At 46.2% G+C, this 17260-nt stretch overlaps 1 protein-coding gene and 1 non-coding gene across 2 annotated transcripts in view; both read right to left on the reverse strand.

Moving 5' to 3' along the window:
- Positions 1-1260: 1260 nt before the first annotated feature.
- Baz1b (bromodomain adjacent to zinc finger domain 1B) overlaps positions 1261-17260 on the reverse strand; it is a 67673-nt gene continuing 51673 nt past the window's right edge. Inside the window, exons 13-19 of the mRNA XM_008848376.2 lie at positions 16574-16756; positions 9728-9875; positions 7944-8091; positions 5944-6071; positions 3552-3691; positions 2456-2559; positions 1261-2238 (exon numbers count right to left, since the gene is read on the reverse strand). Of these exons, the coding sequence (XP_008846598.1) occupies positions 1881-2238; positions 2456-2559; positions 3552-3691; positions 5944-6071; positions 7944-8091; positions 9728-9875; positions 16574-16756 (1209 nt within the window). The 3' untranslated portion in view covers positions 1261-1880. The remainder of the gene's footprint in view (positions 2239-2455; positions 2560-3551; positions 3692-5943; positions 6072-7943; positions 8092-9727; positions 9876-16573; positions 16757-17260) is intronic.
- LOC115066835 lies at positions 5375-5481 on the reverse strand. Its single transcript, XR_003846286.1, has one exon. It is a non-coding gene; the product is annotated as a U6 spliceosomal RNA (small nuclear RNA).

Raw genomic sequence — 17260 nt, forward strand, 5'->3', positions numbered from 1 at the left:
CTATCTGAAACTTTAACCTTGAAATATTAGGTGTTTCCTCAGAAGGCTCACAGGGAGGCCCTTCAAATCCACTTTTCCCCTGGACAAGGCCAGGAGAGGCTCAGGTAGCAGCAGTGGGCATGTCTCCCAAAAGAGAGGCTCTGGTTCAGCTCAAGTCAAACCTTCATGAAGTGGCCAACTCCTGGGGCTTCTCTGCCCACCGCTTCCCCAAGCACAAAGGAGCCACCAGAGCCATTTCTTCTTTATAAACACAAGTACATGTTTATTTGAAATTCCAATTTATTACAAGTTCACCCTTTACAGGGGCCCTTCCTCCTTTAAGACAGTTTAAAAAGCCACCATTGACTCAGGCCTCTGCAGTGGGCTCATGAGCATCTCACAGAACACAGACCAGGGTAAGCAGGGGAGGTGGTGGCAGTTGGGACCATGGTGTTTTAAGTGTCAGTGCTTACCCCAGGCCTGTGGGAGAAGGAAAGGGATGACTTCCTCTAGCCACTGGAGTGGGGCAGAGAAGGGCAAGGTCACACCCAGAGGTCAGGGCACAGTTTTCCCTCAATCCTGGGAGCAGCGATCCCCTGTCCTGGTGGACTTTTCCTTTAAATACAGGAGGGGCTCACATTGTCTAAATTCAAAGTTGGTAAAAAAAGAAAATTAAACCCTGTCTCATACTTTTATCAAAATTTGTCATAAAAGGGAAAACAAACTACAAACTTTTTGCCTAAATACAACACCAAGGCTAGACTGCCTATGAAGGGCTGAGCTAGCCCTCCCTACCCTCCTCCCCCTGGCTGACACTATTACAGAGAGACACATCTTGCAGGAGTGCCTGGGCTACAGCCACCTCAGGCCCTTGAGGAGCAGGGGCCCATGTGGCAGACAGAGGATCCCGGTCCTAACCCAAGATCCCACCGCCTGCCGGATGTGTCCCCCAAGCTGGCTTCTGAGGGAGAAAGGAGTAAAGCGAACACGTTTAGAAATCATACTGTACATGTGCCAAAGCAAGATGACAAGTATTTTACAAGATGTTCTTTATACAATATCACTGCTGAAACAAGCAACTTTAATAACTAGAAAAGTCAATTTAAAAAATTAAACATTTAAACTTCTTCCTGCTCTTCTTCAGCTTCCTAAGAGCGTGTCTGGTTTGCGGGTGGGCTGGGCTCCAACACCCCTCTGGCCAGACCCATCAAAGCCAAGGTTGTAAGCATGATTAGAAGCAGGAGTCCAGTCTATGGGAAGTGCCTTAGTTTGCCGTTTTTGTTTTTTTGAGGTGGTGCGTTGGGTGGGGGTGGGGAAAGGTTGTCACAAAGGAGGACAGGGGTACTCAGGAATGGCTCCTGGAAACATCCCTTTACTCTGCCAAGATCAACTCAAAACCCAAGATGCTGGTGAACACAATTCCATATGGCACTCGCTGACACTGTCACCTGAGAGGGAGGAGGAGACAGTACATAAAGAAACAGGACTGTATAAATATAGATTCAAAAAGATCCGCACCCCTCCCTGAGTAACCAGGTGACTCTCCTTCCTGTTGTGGGGTAAAGTACCCTCTCTGGACCCAGGGAGCTTGGCACTGCTGTGGAAACGAAGTGGAGGGTCCTGAGGGGTTAGGGCTCACAGGAGAAGCCATACCTAGGCTCCCTCTGGAACTTCTAAATAGGGAGGCCTACTTCTGCCGTTGGCATTTCTGGGCAGTGCTCACCTGGCTAGTACCAGGTTCCCCAAGAGCTTTGCCTGGGCAAGGCCTATGGGGAATCGCAGAAAGACAGCCCAAGCAGTGTGACAGGCACTTCCCCCTCAAGTTCCCATCTTCTTGCCTCCCCCACTCCCCATTGCAGTTTCCCGCTACCCCCCTCAGCTCCCTCTCCAGGGCCATCTCTCTACTTCTTCTGTCTTCGTCCCCTGGACTGTCCAAGAGGCTCTGGATCACTGTCCCCTTCATCATCAGCGAGTCGATCAGGAAACTTCCTGCGTTTCCTTCGGACGTAGGGGTGGCCAGGGAGGTGTTTGTGCAGCAGGGCCAGCAGACACTGTTCTGTCTTCCCCATGCAGCTCAGCACGTGACTGCCCCGGCAGTTGTAGAGCTCAGCGTTGGTAAACACCTGCTTCATATCAGTGAGGAACTCCTGCACGGAGCGGTAGTTCCCACACGAGCATTTGTTTTGCATGGTCTGGAAGTCCATGGGGTGGTCAATCACATCATAATAGTCCTCAGCCTCATCTCTGGTCACAGGCTCCCTGCAGAAAAATACCCAATGAGAAATCTTCACAGGCTGGTGGGTCGCCCAGAAATAGTATAATCAGCCCCAGGATGCCACAGCTGGCCATCAGGCAAGAGGAGACAAGGTGTGTTCCCCTTCTAAGAGTTGTCACTGCCTGGTCCCCTATCAAAACATTTCCCAAAAGGAAGGGACTGGGGGGTGGGGGTGGGGCTCAGGAGCAGGGCCGGGCTCACCGGAAAGGCCAGCTGAAGCGGTACTTCACCAGCTTGTGGAGGATCTCTTCACACTTCTGCAGCTCTAGGCTCTGCCTCCGGGAGCTGCGCTTGGTCTGAAGCACCTAGAAGAAAGGAAGCAGTGTGTCATCACAGGGCTGTGAGCGGGAAAAGTAGACAGGCAAAAACAATTTAATCTACTAAAACAGAACAGAAAATAGTTCCCCACTTCTCTGGAATGGCAACCACTCAAGCTAGGTGTGCTCTCAGGTCAGGTGGCACCCTCCACCCAGCCACATATGCCTCATCCTGCTGGAGGTGGCTGGAGAGGGGCATTACACCAGGACACCAGTCCTGAGAGCAGATGTGACACCACAGTCAGGTATAGACAAGCAATCACAGAAATCTAGGCAGAAGAAGCTGGACCCCAGCAGCCAGCTGTGTGGGGACAGAGTGTATCTGAGAAAAGCAAGAAGTGCAGCCCCTTTCCCAGCAGGCATATGGGAGGAGGTGGCTAAAGAAGGGGTGGGTGGGTACACTTCCAGGCAGCCACGAGGGACTCCCAGAATGGGAGCCTCACAGAAGGGGTCGGGAACTTTACTGCCCCTTCATCTGCCTAATGGCATGTTTTATGTCTTTAGCCTAATCTGATCTGTAAAAACAAGCAAGTCCGTAAGAGCGTCTTTCTGTTCTTCAAAGCTCAATTGAGATCTTAAAACAAACTACTAAAATGACACCAGCCAGTTGCAGAGGGGAGGGCACTGTCCTAACAACTGTGGCCAAAGCCGCAGCAGGCAGAGGCTCGGCATTGCTGGCATTCCCACTTGGAGGCCCACCCCTATGGGCCCACCAAGACACATGGATACTATTTTAAAGTTCCTAACAAGCTGTAGGCTGCTGCTAACTAGGGGAGAGAGTTTGCAGGCTAGGCAGGATGCCGGGCATAGCTGCTCCTGCAGGCCTGCCACCTGACCCAGGGGCCCACTCATCTGCCTTTGCAACTCCCAAGCCATGGGAAGGGAGGGGAGGGGAGCCCCATCTGTTGCCTTGTGAATTCCTCATGGTGGACTAGAGAATAAAGACCCGAAAGGCTAGAGGGAGGAAAAGTAACTCTTACCAGCTCATCAACCTCAGTGTCATCTAAAGGTGGGGCCTTTGGCTGGGGCCTGCCTGGATGGGACTTCTTCCCTGGTGGTCGGCCTGGCCTTGCTGCAGGGATGGCACTCTGCTTGCCTCGGATGTTCTTCCGGGGTCTCACTGAAATGAAACATGGGCTCAAAGAGTAGACAAACAGACAGACAGACAGACACAGACACACACTGTCTGTGCTTCCTGAGGGGAGATGAAGAATGCATGCCCTTCCTCTACTTCCCAGACCTGTGAGAAGGCCAGTGCCCTACATCTCTATTCTTTCCTTGCTTGATTCTGTCATACCCAGGACAAAGTCCTTGCAGGAGTCAACTGTCAAGTGACTTAGAAGAAAACACATTTGCTAACAGGGAAGCACAGCTCTCCCACAGCCTGGGCTCAGCCCGAGAATGCTATGGATTCTGACTATAAAACTGACCCGATCCATACTCTCCTATACTCACTACTCAAGCAGAGAAAAGCTACATCCACATGAAGACTGCAGCTTTCCATGAATCCAATTCAGGACCTGCTTTCTTTTATTTCTGAAAACCATAGATGGTGGTTGAGGCCACTGCCCTAAGAGACTGCCTGGCATCCCTAAAGAGAAAACTTGAAGGCACCCAGACTACTTGGGGCTCTGGTTGATGATAGGTGCTCAGGGTCAGGCACACCAATATTCCTTGGGATGCCCTTGGGATCATGCTCTGTGAAGATTAGCTCAAGCCTTCTCCATTAAACCATTTTCTACTTTTCCTTGCTAATATAATACCCTGGGTGGGGAGATGGCATCTGGGCAGAGAAAGTGTTTAGAGAACCAATGAATGAGGCTTCCCATTCTATTTATGGACCATGCTAACCCTTCAGTGGCTATTTTAAGGCCACTAGTTCCAGATGAAGATGGTGAGGAAGGGGACAAAGCTGAGGCTCAGGTGCTGAAGCCTCAAAAGCTGAGGACATCAAGGGCTCTGCTTACACAAGTTGCCTAGGTTCCTCTAGAGAGAGGAATTCACAAAGAGCAATTCTCTCACAGAGGAAGACAGAAGCAACTACTAGCATGACAATAAACAGCCAGCACACTGTCACACTCACCAAGATAATGGTTGGCCCTGAGACACCTGAAGCCATGCCTAGTGAACAAACAGCCTAGTGTGGTGGTGTATGCTCCCCACTAATGGGGAGGCTATTCCTGAACAGCTTTGGAAATATAAAGACCCTATCTCAAACAAAACAGAACAATAACAAAAACAGAAGGGGCCGGCTGTGGTAAGGCAGGTGGATTATTCTGAGTTCCAGGTCGTCAGCATGGTCTACATAGTGAGTTCCAGGCCAGACTGGTCTATACAGTGAGCTCCAGGAAAGCCAGTGCTGAACAGTGAGATCCTGTCTTAAACCAAACCAAACCAAACCAAAACAGAAGGGGCCATGCACGGATGGGAGGATCATGCAGTGACCCTCTGGTATGTGAGGGAGGACGGCAGCAATCAGGAGGGGAATAAAGGCTGGAACCCACAGACAGATGAGGCACCCTGCAGTAGGGAATAGTCATGCCAAACACCTGCTCGCTCCTCAGATCAAGAACAATCCTTCAGAGTTGTGATGCTCCTGGGACCTATGCTCTATTTTCTACTAGCCCTTGAAGAGGCTGTTGAAAGGCGGCACTGGAGCCATTAGCTTCACAGATAACCCAAACAGCAGCTAGGAGACAGCTACTGTCCTCATGCATGCTCAGGGGCAGACCAGCAGCCTTGTCTTGCTGACGTTCTGCACATCAGCCCACCTTCCCCCTAACTGACTTTTCTTTTTTTAAAAAAAAATATAGAATGCTTCACAAATTTGTGTGTCATCCTTGCGCAGGGGCCATGCTAATCTTCTCTGTATCGTTCCAATTTTAGTATATGTGTTCCTGAAGCGAGCACCTGACTGACTTTTCTGAGACAGGGTAGCTGGCCTCGATCTCAGAGATCCACTTGCTTCTGCTTCCTGAGTGCTGGGATTAAAAGCTTATGCCACCAAGTCCAGCTATCTTTATTTTTTTTAAAGGTTTATTTTATTTTAAATTCTGTATATGTGTGTATGTCTGTGCATGTGGTGCAGTGCCAGAGTCTAGCAAAGGGTGTCAGATCTCCTGAAGCTGGAGTTATAGGTGGTTGTGATCCACCAGATGTGGGTGCTGGGACCTGAAGCTGGGTCCTCTGGATGAGCAGCCAGTGCTCTTAATGGCTGAGCCATTGTCTACCCTGACATTCTGAAAGCCAATTTAGACACATGGCAACTTAGTGACCCACAGCCAAGAGAGAACATAAGTTTTTCTTGCCAACCAGGCTTCTGGGTCAGCTTGAGAGACCAAGAGAAAGTATGCTGGCAAGCTGGATACTTACACCGCAAGCCAGCCACTTCATAGTCCTCCTCCTCCTCCTCCTCCATGTCCTCCTCATCTTCCACTTCTTCCTCTTCAATGCTCTCTTCACCTTCGCTGTCCTCAGAGGTAGACTCTTCTGTGTAATTCCTGGGGGAGGAAAGGCCAAGTAGAGATAAATTCTAGTTCAGAATGGCCTTGAGAATGGTGGAAACCCCACAGGATCCCAACAATGCTGCTCTGCTCATGGACTACACTGAGCAGATAGTGAGGGGCGAGACCTTGAGCCCAGGCCAGCAGTTTTTACTGTGCATCAAGAGCAGGCCTCCCTCTACTCGGCCCCAAAGAGTTTAGACAGGACACAAAAGGCAATGACAAGAACAAAATGCACTTTCTCTCCCCGCATGCAGCAATACTAAACACTACTACTTCAGTCTCACAAAGAGCCAGATAAGGCAACACTTCAGACACCAAAGCTGTCCTGATACGGGGGTGGATTGAGAGGACAAACAGTCCTGACAGGTGGTACTGCACCTTGATGGCCCCCTTCCAGGAGCTGAGACAGCTTGCAGATGACCACACAACAAAGCAACAGTAATCCCAGCTCAGAACAGCTGGTCCACAGCACTACCACTTCAGAGTAGCACGTCTAGTGTCTCTGGGGGATGGAGGGAGCACTAACCCAGTAATGTTAAGGTGGGGTCAGGATCAAACAGCTCTCCCCTTCACAAGAGAGACAGGCTAGTGCCTGTAAGGATGCCTTTTACAACCTCAAATGTCAATGTGGAAAGCAATGGCAGTAACTGGGCAAATACTATGTGCCTTCTCTTTCCGAAGTACTGGCTTGGCGGTACTGACAAGTACAGAACAAAGCACCACCTCTACTTCAGGATGCTGGCAGTCCGGGTGGTGTGAGGCAGAGGTAACCATAAAGCAGGAGGCAGGCACTAACACTGTTTTAGAGGCTGAAAGCTAGGCTGCCCAGAGGAGGAGCCACTCACTCTAAGGACGTAAGGACTTCTGAAAAGAGCAACACAACTTTAGCTTAGCCCTGGGTAATTTACCCAGTTAGCAGTGCTGGAAAGAGAGGTTGCCAGACACTAGGAAGCACAAGGGGCAAGAACAATAAGCAGTCTGTAACAAGCACAGATAGGAGAACCAGGTCTCAAAAACCTGAATTTGTCAGAGTCTCAAAAGTCGGGCTGGAGTTTGCACTTTGCTTAAGAGGCAAAAAAAAATCTTGACTGTTTTAGAACAGAAAAGTAAACAGGCCTCTGCATTCGGCATGCTATTCAGACCTCACAACAGGTGACCAGTGAGAGGATGCAGACAGGAGGAGAGGCAGAAGAGCTCAAGCCACTGAAGAAGTCCAGGTGAGAGGCAGGCAACAGGTGCCACAGAAAGTGGAGAGTGGCAGAGTGAATCAATGACAGCTGACATGGGATTAATGCTACCTGAAGACTTAATACACATGTAGGACAGAGGAAGAGAAGTTCATGCCCTAGTGGACTACAGGGAAGGGAAACTGTAGGCATGCAAAGGGAAGCAATCATCTGGCTGGAAATGTTCTGTGGTGACTGCCTGAAGAAGCAGGCCCTGCCACTTGAGATGAAAGCGCATCAAGAGAGAGAATGGTGCTCACAGTGAAAAGCAGAGATGCCAACATTCAATCAATCAGACCAGAGCACTCACAAATGACCAGGCTCTGTGCCCAACAAGCTTAAAGCTCCTAGGAAACACTCAGTTTAAGTAACTAAATCTAATTTATCTATATTTATTTGGCAGTCTCGTGTAGCCCTGATTGGCCTTGAATATGTTAACAGTCAAAGCTGACCTTGAACTCCAGATCCTCCTACCTCTACCTCCAAAGTGCTTGGGATTATAAGCATGGATAACCATGTCTGGTTTCTGTGGTGCTAAGGATCAAACCCAGAGCTTCATGCATGCTAAGAAAGCACTCTACCAAGTGAGCTACATCTTGAGCCACACCCATCCATTTATTTTTAAAAGAAAAATTCTCACCTGCCACGAGAATTGCGCCTGGCAGTAGGAGGCTGGCAAGCTGGACACTGCCACTCACCATCTGGTACTTCATAGAGAGCCGGCCTCAGACAAAACAGGTGGAAGGCTTTATTACACTCATCACACAGGATCAGCTTGTCATCCTCACCTGCAAATAGACAAACTTGCACAGCACCGTTGGCAGCACCACAGAACACATACTCCAGTACAGTTCTTTTCCCTCTTTCTTCTTTTTTATTTTTATTTATGTGTCTGCGTGAGTGCATGCCATGTGTGTAAATGCCACAGAGTTCAGAAGAGGGAAGGAGTTGATCACCTGGATATGGAGTTAAATTTGATTCTGAGCTGCTGCCTAATGAGGGTGCTGGGAACAAAACTTGGGTCCTCTGCAAGAGCAGCAAGTGATCTTCACTGCTGAGCCATTTCTTCAGTCCCATCTTTTCTTTTTTTGGGAAACAAGATCTGTGTAGCTCAGGCTGGGTCTGAAACCTGAGGTAATCTCCTACCTCTATCTCCCAAGTGCTGGGATTATGGGTGCCTGCCATTGCACTCAGTTGCTTTTTCCATGTGCACATGTGTGTGGCATGCATGTGTACATGTGTTTGCATGTGTGGAGGCCAGAGGATGATGTTGGATACCCTCTTTGATTTTTTTTTCACTTTCTATACTTGGGCAGGGTCTCTCACTGAACCCAGGGCTCACTGATACAGCTAGTCTAGCTAGCCATTTGCTCTGGGGATCTCTTGTCACCCCCTCCTAAGGGCTGGAATTACAGGTAGTCCACTATGCCCACCAGCATCTCTATGGTGCTAGGTTCAGAGCTCTGATCTTCATGTCTGCACACAAGCACTTTAAGTGTATAGTCACCTTCCCAGCCTCTGCTTTTGTTTGTCATATATGTGTCTGTCTATGTGAATGAATGCCACAGGCGAGCAGGTGCCCATACAGGTCTGAAAAGGGCATTGGAGCCCCTTGATGCAAGTGGTGGGAACTAAACTCAGGTCCTCTGGAAGAGCAACAAGTGCTTTTAACTGTTAAGCCATTTCTCTAGCCCTGCTTTATTTTTATTTTCCCAAATGCACTTGTTTTCTGAAAATAAATAGGCAAGGCTTAGGGAATGAATCTAACTTATCCACCCAAAGAAACCAAGGACTAGCCACGGCAATTAATACTTAACTGAGAGGCACCAAAAATCAAGTGATGGCTGGAAACCCCGCTGTTCTCAGATCCCTAAATGCTTCCATATGTGCCCAGCATTGTCCCTGGGTTATCTGGATTCTTTGAAAATATATACTGCACGAATCGTACATGGTTAATTCCCTCTTTCCAACTTTCTGGGTCAGTTTTACAGCAATTGAATATACATAGATTTTCATCCTTTCGAAATTAAGCTCTAAGCTAATTCATAAGGCAGTATTTGCCAGGGAGGAGTTAATCACTAAATACTCTACTCTGGACTCAAGGCTGAAGGACCAAGTCTGAGTATGAGGCAGTATGCAAAGGCTGCCCCCTGCTGGAAGCACACACCTTGCTTCACTGATGTCCTAAGATTAGGAAAGGATTGTAAATTAGATTAACAAATTTTGCTCACATAGAAAATCTGAAAGAGTAAGCATCCACTCTGGAGAGCATGTGCTGATCCGTAAGTGTGAGATTTCAAAGGGAAAACCCACCCACCCCACTTAAAATGTGTATACACAGACTTTCTTCAGAGGGAAATGACCCTAAGGATGGAAAGTCTCATCGCAAGCATTCAGATGAGCAGGTATGACCAGAATTCTTACCTTTCTTCCGACACACTTTGCATCTAGCGTTTTCTGCAGACATGTCCCACTTGATGCAGGCATCAAGCATCCCAAGAAGAACATGCATTCTGGAAAAGGTCTGTGCTTCCCGGATTGCCACCTTCCATTTTTCCAGCGCAGAGGCAACCTAAGCAAGAGCAAGGGAGCCAACCAGCTGGCATCAGGACAATGACCTCAGACACTGAGAGAAGACGAGGATGGGTAAGGACACCAGAGTTCTGAGGACATCTGCCTCCTAGTTTTGTCAAATGACCCATTTTTATTGGAAGACCAAAAAAAAAAAAACAAACTTGGCAAAGGTCACATAAAGATTAAGCTTAGAGGAGGTAAACAGTGAAATCCTGTAAGAATGTTGCACCAGTTAGAAGTAGGAATAAAAGCCAGGCATGGTGGCGTAGCAGTTGGGAGGCAGAGGCAGGCGGTTCTCTGTGAATTCAAGTTCAAGGCCAGGCTAGTCTACATATCGAGGGTCAGGCCAGGGCTGCTGGGGCTACAGGAAGACCCTGCCTCAAAAACAGCATACAGCACGGCTAAATATCCAGTAATACTTTGCCTATTGAGGTCCATCCATTCCAGCACTGATCTGAAATGTAAGTTCTCTCCACAAAGCTTCCCGAAGCCTTTCAAAGTGCTGTGCACCTGATAGAAAGCTCTCCTCTCATCTATGTCACGAGCCTCCAACACAAATGAAAACTCTTTTGAGTTGGTTGTAGGATTCATCTGGATAGCCACTACCAATGTAATGGACTTTGAGCTTCCCCACGTCACCAGAAAATGCAAACTGAATTACAATTAATTCAAGTTAGAATTTTGGTGGTGAACACACCACTCTCTCCCTTACAAAATGGGTGTTCAGGGTTGGCAAGATGGTGAAACAAGCACCTTACTCTGATGAAACATTCCAATTCCCTAGCATGCAATGCTTACAGTGAGCTCCAGGTTAGCGACAGAATACTTCCAGGAAGGAGCTTACGTGTCAAACTACTATAAATCCCTTTGCTTAAGGTTAGAAAGACAGCTGTTCTGACTTGGAAGGGATGGGACAAGGCTTCACAAGAGTCTTCTACAAAACATCATGAAAAATGGAAAGCTGTGCCAGCTTTGACAGCACACCCGCCCCTACACAACACAAAAAACACCTGCAAGGCCCTTGCATCAAATTCATGAAGCAGCTTACACTTTTAAACATTACATAGTACCTCATAAATATGTACAATTGTTAGGTGTTAATTATCTTTAAAGAGTACTTCAAGAGAGGAAATGCTGGTCACTCTGATCTGACCATTACACACTGAATTCACACGTTTAATTATCATACTGCACTTCACAAATTCATAGAATTAAAAAAATAAGCCAGGTGTGGTGGCACATGCTTGTAGTCCCAGCACTTGGGAGGCAGAGGCAGGCGGATCTCTGTGAGTTCAAGGCCAGCCTGGTCTACATAGTGAGTTCCAGGACAGCTGGGGCTACAGGGAGACCCTGCTTCAAAAAGACCTAAATAAATAAATAAATAAATAAATAAATACATACATACACACACATACATACATACATACACACACATACATACATAGGCTTTCATGATCACCCATACACACATGCATACACACATACATACACACACACACATACATACATACATACACACATACATACACACACATACATACATACACACACACACATACATACACACACACATACATACACACATACATACATACACACATAAATAAATAAACTTAAGCCAGGCTGATGACTCAAGTCTGTCACTTCAGCAGGAAGATCACTGAGAGCTCAAGACTAAAGTGAAACCCTGTCTCAAAAACAAAACAGAACAAAAACAAAAAAAGGTAGAAAATAAAAGTAAAAAATAATCAGGTTATCAGAACAAATGCAAACAAGGTAAAGAGAAGCAAACAAAGATGGGCATAGGCATAGTGACACACACCTGTCATCCCAATACTCCAGAGGCTGACACACAAGGATTGTGAGTTGGAGGCCAGTCTGGACCATATGATTCAGTTTCAAAAAAGAGAGAGCTTAGGGAAGGGGGGTGTGGGGTGACAGGACACCACACAAAACCCAGGATTTTGCCAAATTATACATTATTTTTCTCACTTAATTTAAGGAAACAAAAGAGGTATTAATTATCACAGATCAGGGCTGAAGAGATGGCTCAGCAGTTAAAAGCATTTGCTACTCTGTAGAGGACCCAGGTTTGGTTCCCAGAACCTACATGACAGCTTACAACTACCTGTAATTCCAGTTCCAGGGGCCCTGACATGCTCTTCTGGCCATCATAGGTAATAGATGCACTTGGTGCACATAGAAACAGGCATACTCACACACAAAAAAATAAATAAAATTTAAAAATAATAACCTAGCCAGGCTTAGTGGTGCATGCCTTTAATCCCAGCACTTGGGAGGCAGAGGTGGGCGGATCTCTGTGAGTTCCAGGTCAGCTGGGGCTACAGGGAGACCCTGTCTCAAAAAGACCAAAAATAAATAAATAAATAAATATCCTAGATAAGCCGTTACTGCAAAAGGGATCTGAGACAATCTCAGAACCTAGGAAACTGGAGCCCAGATGAGACTGATATAAACTCATGCACCGGCGTGGTGCCAGTCAAAGAAGCCCTGGCCTTTGCCAAGTGGAAACTTTCACAGCAGAGGACAGTGGAAAATTTCAAGCTCTGGTGGGAACTCCAGGGCAGGACAGGACACAGCTAGCACAGAGCACAGCTACACTGCTGGGCAGGCAGCCTAACTCATTTTCCAAGAAGCTCTCCATTCCTCTGCTCCATGTCCAGATCCATAAGGCTCACACTTTACTTCATTCAGTGTTTAGGACACAAAAGGACTTTGATGGGACCTAATTACCTGTTAGTCCTCAGGGAGAAGAAAACATTGCAGAAAAAAATAAATGGCAAGGAAAGAGGAAGAGTCTCTACAAAACCAAGTTAGGGGGTGACATGGCTCCCAGAGTAAAGGTGCTTGCCATCAAGCCTGATGACCTGAGTTCTACCCCCAGGACCAACAAGTTTTCCTCTGAGTTCCAAATGCACACCATGGCATAAAAGCATATTCTCTGTCTCTCTCAAAGTAATAAAGAGTAAAACAAAAAACTTGAGTTAAAAACAAAACGTATATAGCATTTAGTAAGGCAGTGTGGCGGTGCACACTATACTTAGGGCACTGTGGAGGACAGGCAGGAGGGTCCCTGGAGCTTGAGGACCAGTCAGTCTAGCCCAACTGTACTTGACCTTGTACCTCGTGCTTCCATATACATGCACCCCAAACATAAAACACAAAGAGGACTGTCCTAGTAAGATACTGACAGATGTGGAGAGTCCCAAAGTTGTGAATTAAAACCTTTTCCTAAAAGGCTCTTATCCCAAGTGAGCCTCCTTGAATCACCTGTGGCCTAAGGAAGAAAAGTAAGGGAAATCCAAACTACTGTGTACAAACTGAGGTGTTAGCCAGAAGTAGCAGTGCATGTCTTTAATCCTAGCACTTGGGAGGCAGAAGCAGGCATATCTTTGTGAGATGGAGGCCAGCCTGGTCTACACAATGAATTCTGGGCCAGCTGTGGTATCCAATCTCAAAACCCACAAACAAACAAATCAAAAATAAAAACTACCTGGCTGGTGATGCTTGCCTATAAACCCAGAACTTGGGAGAGGGAGTTAGAAAGAGGTTCAAGGCTAGCCCAGGTGACATAAGACCCTGTCTCAAAACAAAAACAGATAAAAACAAAGGAAGAAAACTAGGCCTATTGTCAAAGGGCCATTTTCAGTTTAATCTGTACTTAAAGACTTAATTATTTTTTTCTTCGGAACCTAGCTCTCATTCTTGCTGCTGAGAAGCTCTAACTGCCCCAGGTTCTCCTCACAAGTCACCCTGGCCATTCCTCATCAGCACAGGCAGCCTGAATTTTATGGCTTGCCTTCTAAGGGTATAAAAGGGATCTTCATTCAGTAAAAATCCTACTGTGCAAACTTCCATTTCTTGAGCTAGTGATGACACAGCACAATGCTCTCTAGTGAAACACTGATAGAAGCAGGAAGCCATAGCAATCAGATGGTCACATAGTTGCAAGGGGAAACAACAAGGGCTGCATAGCCTCCTGTGTTGCTGAGCTATGTGCACCTTCCACTGTACTGTATCCAACGTTTATTGATCCGTCAGAACCTAACCATGGTAACTGAAGCAACATCTGAACTTGTCCAATCCTGTGACTGCCTCCCTGCTTCTCATTCTCACACCCCAAACCAGGTTCCCTGAAGCCAGGACACACAACTTGGACACAGCTCCCTAAGTGCCCCAGACAGAGCACAGGTGCGCTGCCTGTGAGTTTGTGAAAAGAGGAGGCAAGAGAAATCTGAAATTAGGGTAGGTATATCCAGGTATGCTGGATAATGGCTGGGACCTCTCAAATCCTTTTCTTGACAAGCAGCAATCTAATATGCAAAATACACAAAACTGGAACTGCCAATTATCCTAATAAAGGATGGAAAGTTAGGTGTGGTGGTGCATGCCTGTGCTCCCACTACTTGGGAAGTTAAGGCAGGAGGATCACAAGTTCCAGGCCAGCTTGAGCTACACAGTAACCCTGTCTCAAACAAAAAGGAAAAGAGAACCAGGAGTGGTGGTGCACATCTTTAGCACTTGGGAGGTAGAGGCAGGCAGATCTCTGTGAGTTCAAAGCCAGCCTGGTCTACTTAGTGAGTTCCAGGAGAGCTGAGGCTTACAGGGAGACCCTGTATCAAAAAAGATGAAACAAAACAAAAAAGAAAAAGGGAAAAAGAGGATAAACTCCATGCTTACTAGTAAAACAGATGCTAAAAAACAAACATGGACCTTCTAGAAGCGTGGCTTAGTGGTGGAGTACTGGTCTATCCTGTGAGGACCTGGGTTTGACACTTAGTACTGCAACCTCTCCACAAACACAGCAGGTAGATTGACATAGACTAACAGAGAAGAAACAGTATCCAGAATATTTTGATGAGTGATAACTAAGGAACATAATACATAAATAAAATTTGCTGGGAATGGTGGCCTGGGCCTGTAGTCTCAGCATGTAAGAAGGCTGAGGCACGTGAATTTCCAGCTCTAGGTAAGCCTGGGACCTACCTGAAACCTTGTATGTATGCAACTCCTCAAACTCATCCTTGCTTTATTTAAGAAAACTAAACAAGTCAAAGCACAGTGGCACATGCCTAGAATACCAGCACTAGAATGAACGAGGCAGGAACATTGTCATGAGTTCAGACTGAAAAGACATAGAGACCCTGTCTCAGAATAAGAAAAAAAGGTAACACTGGTGTTGGCAAGGACCTGGAGACACAGGAGCCCTGTACACTGCTGGTGGGAATGATATGGCTGCTGTCTGAGCAGTTGATGGTCACAAGAATGGTAGAAGTTGGTCCTTCAGCAAGTGAAAGATCGTATGATCTAGCAATTCCAACCTTTTGGTTGTCAACTGAAGTTCCCAGAAATAAAGTCACACCTATTTTAACCATTCTTGAGGCCTGATTGACTCTGTGCCTGTGATGGTGTGGAACAGGAATGATGCAGACTAGGAGTCAAATTCTCTTGGGCTATCTTTAGTTCCTGAAGAGTCATGCATTGCCCATGTCTATGTGGGACCTAATATCCCTGTGACTCTCAGGTAAATCCTTTGGAATATACAAACAGAATCCTACCTTCTACCCACCCAAAGACTGAAAATGTAATCAGACAGTATTTGAAGCCTTCAGCAGAGACTTGCCCACTTTGCAGTGACCCACTAACTTATATTTCCACCAATGTATTTTTTTTTTTTTAATGCCTTGATTTAAACCTTTGTTCTCTTACTATAAAAACTTCATGGGGAAAAAAAAAAATCTGTCACCACATGGAAACATGGCATTTACAGTAACCTAAATCTGTGGTCCTGGGCCATGGTCACTCATATTTGACCCCAGAATAAGCTATCACTTTTTCTCTTTATGTGGTGAGAACTGTTTTGGCTTGGATATGGCATGCCCTAAAAAGAACCAAAAGCACCTGAGAAGATACCTGCACTCCATGCTTACAGCTTCAAGACTCTCACCAGACAGAAGGTAGAAGAATGTGAGTGCCATTACCGGGTAGATAAAGTGGGGACACATGGTATGCTAAGAAATGTGTGTGGTTTCTGTCTATGAAAGGAGCTGCCATGTCTCACAAGTTTTCAGAGTACCAAAAGGGCTTAACAAACAATGAAATCAGTGCTTGGCCTTCAAAGGAAATTCTGGGTACAACATGAATAAAACCAGCTCTAAGAGAAACGTGTTGCCTGTCACAGTGGTACTTCATGTATAGTTTTACTTAATGAGGGGCCTACAGGAGCCAAATTCAGAGACAGAAAGAAAATGGTGGCTGCCAGGGTTGAGAAGAAATGGGGAACTTAATGGGTGGTTTGCACACCTGTCTACAGTTAATGCCACAGAACTGTACACATAGAAACGGCAAAGTTGGTGTCACCTTATTTGAAGACAACTTTAAAAAAATACTTGAAAGGCACCACTACCACCTTTAGAGAAGAATGATGCAAACTCTGGTCAAAGTGCAGAGAACACACTTGCCATACCATCACCCACAACCCAGGGATACACCTGTCATCCATAGGCCTGTCTGGAAACAAATGCAGTAGAAAATTATTGTTCTGAAAAAAAGGAATGCTGGCTCAGGGTACAATGCTTACAAGTGGCTAAAAAACACACGGTTTGACTGCTTTCAAACCAAATAGCATTCCTTTACTGTGCATAATCATAAACTGCACCTTCAATAACTGAATACCTTTGCTTCCTCGGCCATTTTCTTCTCTTCATCCACTTCCTCTGTTTTTGTGGAATCTTCACTTTGGAGTTTCCTTCTCTTTTGCTTGGGAGCCATAAAGCCTTGGAGAAATTTCTTTATGACACTAGCTTGAAGAGCAATGACACACTCACCAAAATCCTTCAGTTTCTCTAAGTTAACAACCTACAGGGAAGGATTAAAAAATGAAACTGAGAAGACAAGAGGAAGGAGAGAGAAGTCTGACTTTACATTCCTAGCAGCCATGACTCAAACATCAGTCAGTCACATAGGGAAGCTACCTGCACACCAATTACCAGGACTGGATATTTAAAAGTTGGTGAATTCCATGTCCCTAGTGAAACAACCCACAGAACACTGAAATTTCATCCTTTAGTTATTACCATGCACACAAACTGAGAGAGCTGAGGGCAGAGCTCAGCACAGAGTATATGTGCATCTGGCATTTGTGAAACTGTGGGTTCAAATCCCAGCACCATATAATTAAAACCAGAAATATAAGAGAAAAGCAAAGACAAGTATTCCTGGTTTTCTGGATGACGTCAGGCACCGAGTTTGTCATATTCCACCTCCGTCAAGCCACATATCTATTTTATGGATGGGAGAGGCACTAAAACCACTACCAAAATTAGGTTCTTTTAAATGTTTAAAAAAGATTTATTTACTTTC

Source organism: Nannospalax galili, unplaced genomic scaffold (genome assembly GCF_000622305.1).
Source record: "Nannospalax galili isolate Female #2095 unplaced genomic scaffold, S.galili_v1.0 scaffold644, whole genome shotgun sequence".
NCBI classification, from domain to species: Eukaryota; Metazoa; Chordata; class Mammalia; order Rodentia; family Spalacidae; genus Nannospalax; species Nannospalax galili.